We start from the raw sequence: 13,282 nt of genomic DNA, 5'->3' as shown, positions 1-13,282 counted from the left end.
GGTAAAGCCAGGGGGTGTCACTCCGGAAATTCTTTCGAGTATAATTGCTCAACTTTGGGAGAAACTGTGGGTCTGCAGTAGCTGTCTTTCGAGATATGGGTTATCTGATTTTTGATTCAGATTTAAATTCTGCTACTGGGACTAGGACATGTTACTGCTGACCGGTGTCCTGTCGCAGATCGAACCTTTCAGATGAAGGGTTCTTGTCATGCTGCTGTGACTCTTGTGGTTACAGCGACATACTGAGACATACTGCTGTCTTGACGAACTTGAACTGGCTACTTGGAATTTTAATGAACTTTTCTGAGAGTCTTTACAAGGCTCACCTGGCTTCCCATTCCAATCAACACCTATGCTGTCCAAATCCGCCCCGGCTGATGAAGATTATCCTGATCATCCATCATATTCTCCCTGAATCTCAGAGGCTTGGTATGTTTTATTACATCCTTTACTAATTGATTATTAGGGCTGTATGCTACTTTATTTGAATGCAAATGTTCTTTACTTATGGAGTGAAAACTAAACTGTAAATTCTTAAACTGACTCTACTGTTCTGACTCATCATTCCTTGGGAGTGATTTATTGGTTTTGGGTTACTTATGATAATAGATGCTTTGAGAGCTTCACCTAATTGTAATGAATTTGAGTTGAAGATACAGCTATCCTATTCCTGGCCCTTTAGGGTAAGTGTCCATCCTCCGAATATCCAGAACAGAGCAAGATCCATTGGAGGACCAACAGTATGTACAACATAGCAAGAGGTTAACAATACTATAGCCTTATAGCCCGCCGTAGCGGGCTATACCGGCTATTAAAGGCCCGCTAAATCATTAAAGGCTTGAGCCGAAGGCGAGGGACTTTAACGAAACAGTAGGACTTTAATAGCCGAATAGCCCTGCTACGAAGGGCTATAAGGCTATTAGAACATTCTGCCACTAGAGGGCAGAATGTTCTAACAAATTAAACAAAGGGTTCTCGAGGGGATATAAATCTCCTCGAACTTCGAGAAGCCTTTGTAGAACATTGGAATGTTGCTCTGCGGGCCTTTACCGGCCCGTAGAAGCAGGGAACTCTCCATTGTCTGCAATGGATTTCCCAACATTCCAATGTTCTAATACTTGTTAAAAATAATTACATGGGCCCAGTTAGCACTATGACAATGCCATCTTGTTCCAATACTGACTATTCTAGGAGAAAAATGAACTGTAAAGATTGAGGAAAAGAGTTTGAAGATCTCATTTGTGGTGTCTATTTAACAATTTCCAAAATGTATCGAGGATAGATAACAGTGTATTATTTTACGGTGGAGATGTTTGCAAATAAAGTTACTCATGCAAGACAAAAATAGAGCGCTCATCAATGGAATGGGAGATAGGGAGAGAGAGAGAGAGAGAGATTGGGAGGGATAGGAAACAACAAGGCAAAGAAAGAGAAATATAGGGACATACAAAGTTGGGAAGAGAGAGACCAAAGAAGAAGGAAAAACACAGGGGCAGACAGAGAAAGCTAGAAAGAGGCATAGAAAGCAATAGCGAGAGCGGCAGGAAAAATCAAAGAAAGACAAGTACAGAGAGATAATGACACAGTGAAACAGATAAAAACAGAGAAATATGGAAAGATAACTTAGATAGAGAAAGACAGGCAAGACAGAGTAGTCAAATACTGTGACAGACACAGAAAGACAAAGAGAGAGAGAGAGAGTGAGTGAGTGATGGATACAGACAGAGAGGGGGAGACAAGGAGAGAGAGAAAGAGATAGATAAAGTAAAAATAGACAAAGAAAGAGACAGAGAAAGCGAGAAACACAGCAGGACAGGCAGAAAGAAAGGGAAGGGGAGACAGGGGATAGGAGACTGGAAATGAAATACCATAAGAGAGAAATACAGCAAGTGACAGAGAAAGACAGAGTTAGGGAGACACAGGGAAAGAGAAATGGGAAGCGAATGACAGGAACTTGGCAAGATAGACAGATTGTCACATGTCCACCTGTTCCAACTTCTAAAATATGTCAGTTAGGAATCAGAGGGAAAATAGGGGAAAGGAGAGACCTTGAAACAGTTGTTAAGGACAGGCACTGAACATCGGCTCAGGACCTTCACAAGCCATCTTTTGGTTCTCTTTGAAAAAACAAAGCACAGCCACATTTGTATACTCATATTGTATTACCCCTTTCTCAGAGCAGTTAAGAACTTGAGCTATGTGTCCAACTGGGAACAAGGATTGAAGCCCCGGGATACTTATTAAGGGCAGACAAGCTCAAATGAAGACAAAAGAACATAGGATTCAAGTTTCAGCAGAAATCCAATAAGGCAAAGGTTCAAGGTAAGGAGAAGGGAGGGAACAGAAAAGAGAAACACAACAAAGTTCAGGGATGAAATTTGTGATTAACTAAGCAGCAGCGAAGTAGCCAAACCAATAATGACCGTTATTAGAAGCCTAAAAAGTGCAATAGATGGTTTTATAAAGCCACTTCCATCCTTGCCATGGAAATTTCATCATAAACTCAGGAAGTGATTGCCTGTAAGTCCAGTTCCATCTAAAGCTCCAACCCCTGCCTTCCACATTCTTCATGTCTGACAACTTCTCGTTTTAAATGGTGCCGGGAATCCCTTTATGCATGGGTGAGACAGTGAAAGCAATGGAGAGTGAAAGAGCGGAAGGAAGAAGTGGAAAATGACAAGCAATTAAAGATAAAGAGAGAGAGACAGCTAAAGACGGGGAGATAGGGGGAGACAGGGTTAGAGAGAGAAAGATACAAGTTAAAGAAAAATCAAAGAGAGGGAGAAAGACATAGAAAGGCAAAGAGAGAGGTGGATATACAAAGACAGATTTGGAGAGAGAAATAAAGACAGTGAAAGCCAGGGATAGACAGTGAAAGACAAGAAGAGAAAGTGAAAAATATGGAGCTAGAGGCAGGGAGAGACAGTGTGAGAGTAATAGAGAAAGACTAATAGAAACAGAGCAAGACACCGACAGACAAAAACTGAAAGAGAGAGAGAGAGAGAGAGAGAGAGAGAGAGAGAGAGAGAGCGCACAACAGAGACACGGTAAGAGAGAAACAGCCAAAGAAAAGAAAGCGAAAGACAGTGATACAGGGAGAGATGTGAAACAGAGAAAGGGAGAGAGTCTAAGAGAGACTGAAAGACAAGGAGAAAGAAAGACAGAGGGTGTGATAGACAAAGAAAAGAGAGGGGGAGAGAGATAACATCTGGAGAGGGCAGGGACACTTTAAAATGAATCTATCTTCGTTCCTTCAATCTACCTTTCTATTTATCTATCAATATATATCTGTTTATGTCTATCTACAACAACGTATTCATCTATCATTATCTGTCTGTATCTACCTCTATACCACCATTAATCTGCCTGTCTATTTATATCAAGCCCCACAGATCCATCTATTTTTGTCCACCACTGTCTCTCCTTTCACCCATCTCTCTAACTATCCATTTCTCTATTGTCTATCTATCTATCTCTCTGTCTATCTCTCTATCTACCTATGGCATAGAAAGGGTGACAATGGCCGTAGTGGAAGCTAACAAAATGACCCCATCCCACATTTGGGTAAAAACAACAGTTGTATTTGGGAAGCATTAGGGCTCTCACATCCCAGGTTCCTCGTGCCTCTGCACCTGCTGAACCCTTGATACCGCAGTTCTATCTATCTATCTATCTATCTATCTATCTATCTATCTATCTATCTATCTACACCTCCGTCTAATTCTCATCCTCTCAGTCCAACTAACTCCCTGCCAGTACAGTACCCCTTCTTTCTGTCCCCCTTGGTCTGTTACTCTAAATCCTAGTCTGTATTAATCACACTCTGTCCCATCACCTGTGGTGACACCAATGCATCCTGGGCACAATTTGAACCTGCATCCGCTGGGACAGAAGTGCATTGTGGGCGCATTCTGACTGCGCATCTGCAAAAACAGTAGTCACGCCCATTTGTAAAAGCTCAGGGAGGAACAATACACACAGTTGCATCTGCTACCACACCCAATAATACCACTACTGCTATTTTCTAACTGCAGAAGGCCAAATAGGCTTTGTCAATCTAAGGTTTGTGCTGTCATTGAGCTTAAAGAGCTTCATAATCTGGGGACTAGTTCTTAAAAAGATACAGACTTGTAGAAGATGCATGTGTGAAAAGAAGCCACACATGCTCTCACACTGCTCAAGTAATCAATAAGACAGCGGGGACATTTAAAACACATCCGGCACAACTTCAAAAGACAGAAAAGGTACATCCGGAGACCAGCCTGGATTTGCTGGATTGTAATTTACTTTTTTCATTATTTTTATACAGCGAGACCATTGTCTGCATAGAAAGCTTAACATATATGAAGATGCTTATAAAGGAATACACAGGTAACAATGACATTCAATATACAGAAACAGTGAGTACATATAATATAAATAGCATGGAAGGATGTTATATTAAGGCTTTTCCAGTGGCGGAGTTAAGGCTGTCTTCCATCATAATTACCTTGAAATACAGTCTTGTCTAGAGGAGAAGTCTGTTGTAAGGAAACATCTTGCATTGGCTCCTGTGGCAGTACTCATTTACCCTTTTGGAAATTTAGCAATTTCTTTTGTGGGCCCCTTCCTGGGTCCCTTCAGAGTTTTATCACCGTCACTTAACTAAATTTTTTTAAAAAATTCTAACTGATCATTATTATAACTAGATCAAGGTTAAGTTAGTAAATTACTATATGACCACGAATCTTACATTTGTTTTAAAGAAGTGTTTAACAGGGCAATATGTTTCACATTTCTGATAAGTGATAAACAGGGACAGTTTGTTTCTAATTGAAAGTTAGTAGTCCTAATATATGTTGGCATCAACCAATGCCATACTTCTCATTATCACCCTCAATCTAAAGGCGTGGCTGACACAGTCACTGTAAAATAATGTTTTTTGTAGATTTCTTCACAGACATAGCAGTATTACATGAGCATGAGAAAGCCAAGCCTGAGAGTAAGGGTTATTGTTGGACTGTTGTGTAGTTCCTACCAATCCGGACAACCTGCGCATTGTGTGGACAACATAAAATAAGGGCCTGGTGTCAAGACTTATTCCGGACACCCCTGCAGGATTAGTTGGCCTATAGACCAGCTAACTCACAGTGCTACCGTAAGCCCCCTAAACCACCAGGGAGCAAATAGTTTCTGGCAACCACTGAACATAACAACCCTGACCCCTCAGAGATCGTGGAAACAGTACCGAACTTTTTGCTGAGTCACTTGTGCCTACTTATTCTCAGAGAAATATACAGAGAATACACAGTGGGACATTTTCAATATTTATTGAATCAACGTTATTCTTGCATAAAATAAGCGTAAATAGTAGATATAGTTCTACCATGGTGCTTAACAATGTATATATGCAGGCACATATAAACAAGGTAGTAATCAACCGTACTCCTACTATGTGAACCCTACTCAAAGTGTACCTAGAGTGTGAGTAGGTATAGAGCCACCCCTTTCGGTACAGGAAAAGAATCACGCTGCATTTTCAATGCCTGACTATAAATGCTAGGACTCTCTGTATACCCTTGGGGAGCTCTACAGAATCTGTATGATCTATTATTCAAAGTGAAGCAGGACAAATAACGGCTGTCAGGGTGAATAGGTATGGAAAAAATGCATTTTTCAAATCAATTACACTAAATGTAGTGGCAGTAAGAGGAACTATAGTAAGAAGTGTTGTGATGTCAGAGACTACCGGGTATTGGGTCACCACAATTTTGTTAACTTCACGTAAATCAATAATAAATCTGTAAATTTTAGTATCAGTGTCTCTTTTCAAAATAGGAAGGATAGGGCTATTACAGGTATTATAAGGGACTTCTTCCACAACCCCCACCTTGATCAAATCCTGTACAATGTGCGTCAATGCTTTTTCGCCTTCCCAAGATATTTTATATTGGGGCAGTCGAGGCAATGAAGCACCTTCCTTCACTTGAATATGTACTGGTGGGATAACCATTTGTCCCACATTGGTATCTGATGTAGCCCATAACATACTAGGTAAGGATGCCAGAGCGATATCCTCTTTAATGGGACAAGACGTCTCAACAACTGGATAGTTATCATTTAAAATAACACGCACACCTTCTGGGGAACAAGGTATTGTAGCAAGAAAATATTTAAGCATATCATTGCCCACGATATTATCGGGCGTATTTGGGTTAAGCAAAAATGGACATGCAGTGAATTTATCAAGACTAAATGCAAATGGCTGTGACAGTGGGCTAGATGTAGGTGTCCCATCGAATCCTATCGATGTTATCATTGTGCCAGACAGGGGAGCCCCAGGAACCAATTTTTTAGACAGAGCACTACGAGTAGCTCCTGTATCAACCAGAAACCGATCAGTAGAGCTCAAGACATTTGCATCAACATAAGGACCTTTCAGATCTACTGGGACCTCAACCGGTTCCTTACCCTATCCTAGGCATTCCTATGCATTATCAGAATCCCACTAGACCATCAGCCGAATAATCTGACATTTGATATTGATTCTGTCTATCAAAGGTATTAGGATAATGTGGTCCGTGTTCAACTGCCTCAAATCTGGTATGATTTCCTATTCCTCCCCTATATCCTGAATTCCCTGGGCATCCTTTCATACTTCCTCGACCCCGCTGAAACTGCTGGCCTCGCAAAAGGGGTCACTCAGAACGCCAATGTCCAATCTCTTTACAATAAGCACACTGGTCAGAAGACAAAATTGCTCGAGAGAAAGGGGGTACACCAGGGGTATATACTGCTCGGCTGCCTCTACCTCTACCTCTGAATGGTGTACCATATACTTGAGCCAACATTACTTTCATCTTTAAATCCTTAACCTTCTTATCCTCTTTGCCTTTTGCTTCCAATTCCTGGTGCTCATAGTACTGGGCCATAGTAAAAAAGGGAGACTGGGGAAGACGTAGTCCACAAACTCTCGCTGGCCTTGAGGCAACTGGCTATTTCTGGCAACATGTTAGCGACAAATTTGTTGACGAACAGATGCTTACCCGTATCATCTGTCAATGATGGCCCTCTAAAGTCATGAAATGTCTCTTCAAATCGTGTAATGAAATCAGAAACTGACTCCTCCACTTTCTGCTTACAAGATACTAACTTTGTCTGTTCCATCATTTAATTGTTTATAATCAGAATTAATATCCTTGGTCTCTAAGTTTTTAGAAACGTTTCTAAAACCAAGTATTACTTCCCAAGTAAACTTCTCTGCAAAATATAACTGCTCTAAATCTTTCCACTGCTGTACTATCGCTACAAGATCTGGAGCAGAAGTAGTCCCACAAGCTTCTTTGCGAGCAGTGGATTTGATATTGGCTTTTTCATCAACAGTCAAAGTGGAGCGAGTCTGCCGCCCATCTTGCTTATCTATGTCTTTATCGTCTGAAGAAAGATGTTCTTCATTGGAAAGATCATCCTCAGGGGCAGAGGGAAAGGTATACCAGCGGAGGTCGATCTAACAAGATGGAATCATCCTGACGTTTATTAAGTATGGCATAAATGGGGCGCCTAATAGGGTTCTGGCCAGTTACCTCTAAACGACGCTCCCTTTCCTCTTTTTCTTTTATTGCCTTCATCTATTTATTTTTTAATTCCAACGCTTTTTGATATATTGTTTTTACACCTTTCTTTTTCTGCTATAGATTCTTCTTTCCTCACCCTCTCTTGCACTTCTTTCTCCCACACTCGTACACAATCAAACATATCTTGTTGACTTTTTCTTTTAAACAAACACTGTTCTACATATTGAATCTTTTTAAAGTCAAATGACCCATTTACTGACCATTGGAGATCAGGATCCTTTTTCGTATATTTGTTCCACAGTGTACTGTACATTATGTAAGAAATACTATATTTAATGTACATATGCCTATTAGGTATCCCCTTCTGGGGGAGCCGGCTGACTTCTGTCTAAATCCATTTTGGTACCTCCAAGACAGCAAGACAGCCTACGGAGTGTGCTGGGAACAGGTATGCTACTACGTTTTTGTAAATATTCCTTTTCCAAAATATTCAAAAGTAGAGAAAAATCTCCACATTATCTGCCTTTATCTTTTGCAAAAAATAAATCAAACAAACAAAACCAAAATTTTGGCCAAGCAAATCAAGCGTGCCGCTTCAGCAACCTTACCAAACAAGAGTCTCCAACTTCCAACTGCCAATCTCTTGCTCGGCCTAATGGTCACTGCAAAAATAACGCCAAAGGGTTTGATCACCACCTGGATGGTCAAATCGAGAAAACCGGAAAAATCGCTTTGGCTGCAAAGACAAGGGTCTCCTCATGCAGGACGTCTCCTCAGCAAAATTCCACTCTTCCGTCAAGACCACTCCTTTGGACGGCCGCGTCTCCGATGAGGACCCACGAGTCGGGTGCCAAACTGTGGAAATGTGCCTTTTAATAAGCACACGGGTGCAGGGGTCACCCTTCTCTGTCCACGGGTCCGTAGACCAACAAAATAGAGATTGGCACTGAACCTGGAATTCGAATAACAAGTTTATTAATCACTCATGAGTGGGACCACGTCCATACAACACCCTCAAGTGTTCCAGGAGGTAGTACATTGAATACACAGACCATGCTGCTTACATACAGAGTTTGTTGCAGAGTTAGAATGTTGTTACAAATAGAAGGTACAAGCATACACAAGAATAATTATCGACAACATGGGCAGATAGGAGATCACTTAGTCAGCAAAGTGGGAGGGGAACCAGAACTGCTGACAGCAGCCACAAATAGTCGACAGTTACATCTTTAACCAGGTGCATTTCAGCAGCTACAGGCCTTTGCTCAGCACATACCTGGCCCGACCAGAAGGAGTTAACTAAAGTTGATGACACAAGCAGAATAGAAAAGCAAGCAACAGTGAAGACAGAAGATTTACATAGCTAACAAAATGCATGCCACAAACAAGATGGCTTCAGCCTATGCTAACAGAAACGATTTTCGATTTCCACAAATCCACCTTCATAGCCGCTCTCAACACACTAAAACCCACTCGGATGGTGCTGTCACACTATCTGTACTGGGCTGCAGCATTTATACAGATACTCACCAGCTGCCCTCATACCACCATACGCCCTCAAAGAACCAAAGACACGCTTGTGCAGTCTGAGGGACTTTCACATAATTCTAAAGTGTGAAGGCTGGTGACTAGGTGAGAATTTGCAAAGCATATACTATTTAAAATGGAGAATCAAAATAACTTCTCACCTTCATTCAGTTGGAAGAAGATGTAAATGTGTTTCTACTTGTGTACATAATAGCAACTTGTTGGAAAGTGAGCAGAGGGTCAAACTGATTACTTTTGGTTTTGACATGTACAAATAACCTGAACATTCTGGTTGGGACTGGCAAGAACAGGATGTATGACGTTTTCACGCATGCATTTACAACGACCGCGTCGTTACCACGAGTTCCATTGCAACGCAAGTTGTTACATCGACTTGCTTTAGGGAAGCGCTGGAGTTTGGAATAGTATATTTTACTATTCCAACTCCAGTCAGTGCAACAGTAGGGAAGGTTTAAAATCCAACAGTGAGTTCCCTAAAGCAAGTCGTTGTAATAACTTGCGTTGTAATGGTACGTGTGGTAATGACACTGCGTTGTCTGACAGCGTTGTAAACGCGATTTCCCACAAGAACATAAAAGTGAACATTCTGGAAAAGACTGGTACGAACATGAAAGTTATGCTTGTGAGAACAGCAATGAAGTTTCCGTCAGTTCTCGTGTGATAGGAAGTCTGCTGGTCATTCAAGTACTGCTTAGGATGCAGCAGTGATTGACAGTCTGGTTGCCAAAACAGATTCTCTAGAACGTAAACAGGGTGCCGGCTTACATGCTTTCCTGCTCAAAGGGCACCTCACAAGCATCCCTCATCAGTGGAGGAAAGGTAGGAAACTGCTGAGATTGCAAGTGCTGGTTGAGTACCTCACTACAGTCACAGGATAAGAGAACCTGTAGCATGTGCTGCTTCTGAAATGTACTCATATTTTCTTGTATTATTTAATGGGGAAGAGGCGGCCTGATGTATGTTGTTGTTCAGAACGTTTTGTTGGGGATGTTAGGACATTCTTACACACCTCCTAGTATCAGAATCAGAATAAAGTTTATTGTTTAGTTAATTAAAACATAACAATGTGACAATAGGTCGCGATGCATAGTGCCATTAAAATATCCATTACAAATGTTTTATGATTATTAAAAGAGAAAAACTATTTCTTATCACAGACGTTTGCACTACATCCTGTTAACAAATAAACAAATCATATGATTAGAGTTAACTAACACATTTACCCTAGTATCTAAAGGGCCATCATGCTACTCTCCTAACATTATATGATATTGTGTTCAATTATAGTTTATTTATCATTTACATTTGCACTGATCTAACTTAGTGAACAGACAAATCTAGCCGTTTTGCCACAAGCCTTGTTTCAGTTCTTTCAAGTGATTAGTTAAAGATTTTATTAAACAACAGTTCAGCTGTGGATCTTCCAGATTGAGACATTTTAATATTGCAGTTCTACAGGAGCGAATGGCTCTTGCGTTCAATAGTCCCTTTAGCAATTTCCAGCGATCCTTGCTTAAAGCTGGACAGATGCAAACTAAATGAATAAAATCCTATTTTGGTGATCCACAAAGATTGCATGACTTTGGGCCCTGATATTTCCAACTTGGCTGGTCTGCATTAGATGGCAGTTTACCAAAACGCATTGCTAAAAACTTGGACATTAAATAGGAAGAAAACAGCTGACCCAAATATGACGCTGGTTGCAATTTTATATAGGATTGCAGAACCATCCATGTGTGGGCTCGCTTACTTAGGATGGCTTTATCCTCCAGTAGTGAGTGTTGCTTTGACTCCTTCTTCAAGATTTGCTGAAAGGTGGTAAATGGAAGATTCTTCTGCCAAAGGTGTACCATCTTAGTGGACTGTAAAGATGTTTGAAGATATTTGGAGTAGGCAGATTGTGGGTCGCCTTGTAAAGTATTCCAGAGCGCATTGTTGATCTCATTTTCTCTGTTGCGCCAGGCTTTGTACCAGGCTTTTATTGTGACATATCTTGTTGTAGCCCAAATTCTAACAAGACCTGCGCCGGTGAGGCGTTATGTGGAAGTGAGAATACTTTTTTATATGCATGTGTTTGGAGACTATCCGGTGTTGCAGCGTCTTTTCCATGCTGAACTTCACTTCCATGTGCTTGAGTGGGTAGAGGTTTTGCTTTCATTATAGCTAGTAGTGGTGTGAAAGAGGGACCTTTTAAATGTTTTGCAATTGAGCAAAACGCAAATGTTAGGCCATTTCCCTTTTTTTCTATTGCCTCGTTCTTTTTTTGAAAAGTTAGCCTTTTATCCAACTGTATCACTAGATATTTGTATCTACCAACTACTTCCAGGTTCACGTTGCTCAGTTTAAATGATGACTGTTTATGGATGGATCGACTTATAATCATAGCTTTAGTTTTTATAACGTTTATCTCCAGCAGCTTCTTCTTAGCGAAGTTCCCCAGCGAAGTTCCCCAACTCGTCTATCGCTCTTGGGAGGCCAATACAAGTGTGACTTGCTAGGACTATATCGTCGGCATAAGATAAATGTTTAATCCACAGAGTTCCCAAGCAAGGGGGATGCAAGTTGATTTCATCAAGCCTAGGTGACAAATCAGCCATGAATAGATTAAATAGGTGTGGCACTAAAACGCATCCTTGCTTTAGGCCCTCCTTTGTGTAAATATTTCTGGGGAGCCTCGTCCCGTCAGCTATTTTCACTTCAAAACACGTATCCGAGTATAATTCTATTATTGGTCTTAGTATTCTTTCTGGCAGGCCCCACTGTTTCAGCTTATGCCATAGAATACCTCTATTGACTCGATCAAATGCAGCTTTAAAATCAATAAAGTATAAAAACGGGTTCTTTCATTGTCATAAGCTTTTAGTAGTAACCTTCCTGTAAACTGCCCAGCCTACCCATTAAAACAAATGTTATAATGTGTGTCAGCTGAACGTGTGCAATTGTAACTTATTCCGAAATATTTACCTTGCTCTGTGTTTCTCAACTTTACAGCAGATCTCACACAGACTATAAATTCTGGACGACCAAACTGGTAGATGTGAAAGTCATGATACCTTAATACAATGTGCTGTCCTAAGGTCAGGCCCAGGCTCCTTCCTCTCGGCAGATCAAATCTGTACAGACAGGCATCATCGGTCATTCGCTCAATGTGGCACAAAGTGAATGCATTAAAAGTTTCTGAATCAATAATTGTTGCATCACAATTCTGCAAAAAAAGAAAATATATGAAATATGAGTAGGCTGTCCGGTTTTAGCTTTAAACCTATAATAACTGATAAAACCCCACGAAAGGGAAATAGCCCTCACCATTGTAAACATATAAACACAAAAACACCTGCAGAACCACAAACTAAATGCCATTCAAAGAAAGTAAAAAAGAGAGTAAAAGAGGCCTTTTTTTCTTCCTGAAGGGGCCAATACAATGTAACTTTGTTATACAAGCTAGCAGCAAGAAAGACTGGCCTACAATTATTCTGCTTGACTTTTGTTGTTTAGGGATGTCACTAAAATACAATTTGTTCTTCCTTTTGCTTTTTTCAGTTTTGTAGTCTTTGGTCTAAAGATGCAGGGATTAGAAACATGTTTTAGGTCTTATTTAATGATTTAAAAAACAGTAGAGAATCAGGAAACATCTAAATCATATTTGACATTTTGGCTGAGTTTGATTCTTTCACTGATAGGTGAAATAGCTTATTTCATAAGAATCTTTCCCAATATGTGCCTTCACATTTATCTACAGAGAATGGGTAAAACACCTTGATACATCAGCCCCCTGTTTCTAGTGAGTCAGTGAGTCGGTATTGATAGTAGGTGAATTGCCAACACTTCAGGCTTTAAACATTCAATGCAGGGTATAGTGACAAGTATATGTGAAAAGAGTACTATCAACAACCATCTGGCATAGTGGTGAAAACATGACACCAGACCTTTGGAAGACATGGACATGGAAGACATGGAACCCAAAGTCATTTGTTATGCTGCTGCAAAAATGTTATTTCCACGTTCAACAATGATTGGAGTGATATTGTTTGTATTTGCAGTGATTCAGCTACATATATGAAAATGTTGTGTGATGACCTGTCAAAATCAATACCTGAGCTGAAGTGCTTCCCTGTAAGAGATCCTTGCCACTTGTTAGATGATATGCTGAAAACACCTTTACAATATTCAGAGTTAATGAA

The 13,282-nt window shown here is 40.5% G+C and overlaps 1 protein-coding gene across 2 annotated transcripts in view; it reads right to left on the bottom strand.

The window, feature by feature from the left end:
• LOC147669008 (NADH-cytochrome b5 reductase-like) overlaps nt 1-13,282 on the bottom strand; it is a 192,184-nt gene that overhangs the window by 53,986 nt on the left and 124,916 nt on the right. For both annotated transcript variants that reach the window (XM_086948287.1, XM_086948286.1), the window contains exon 4: nt 12,155-12,306. In XM_086948287.1, coding sequence (XP_086804413.1) covers nt 12,155-12,306 — 152 coding nt within the window. The remainder of the gene's footprint in view (nt 1-12,154; nt 12,307-13,282) is intronic.

The sequence above is a fragment of the Lissotriton vulgaris genome, unplaced genomic scaffold, assembly GCF_964263255.1.
Source record: "Lissotriton vulgaris unplaced genomic scaffold, aLisVul1.2 SCAFFOLD_1504, whole genome shotgun sequence".
Taxonomy (NCBI): Eukaryota; Metazoa; Chordata; class Amphibia; order Caudata; family Salamandridae; genus Lissotriton; species Lissotriton vulgaris.
This window is presented reverse-complemented; position numbering and strand designations above follow the sequence as displayed.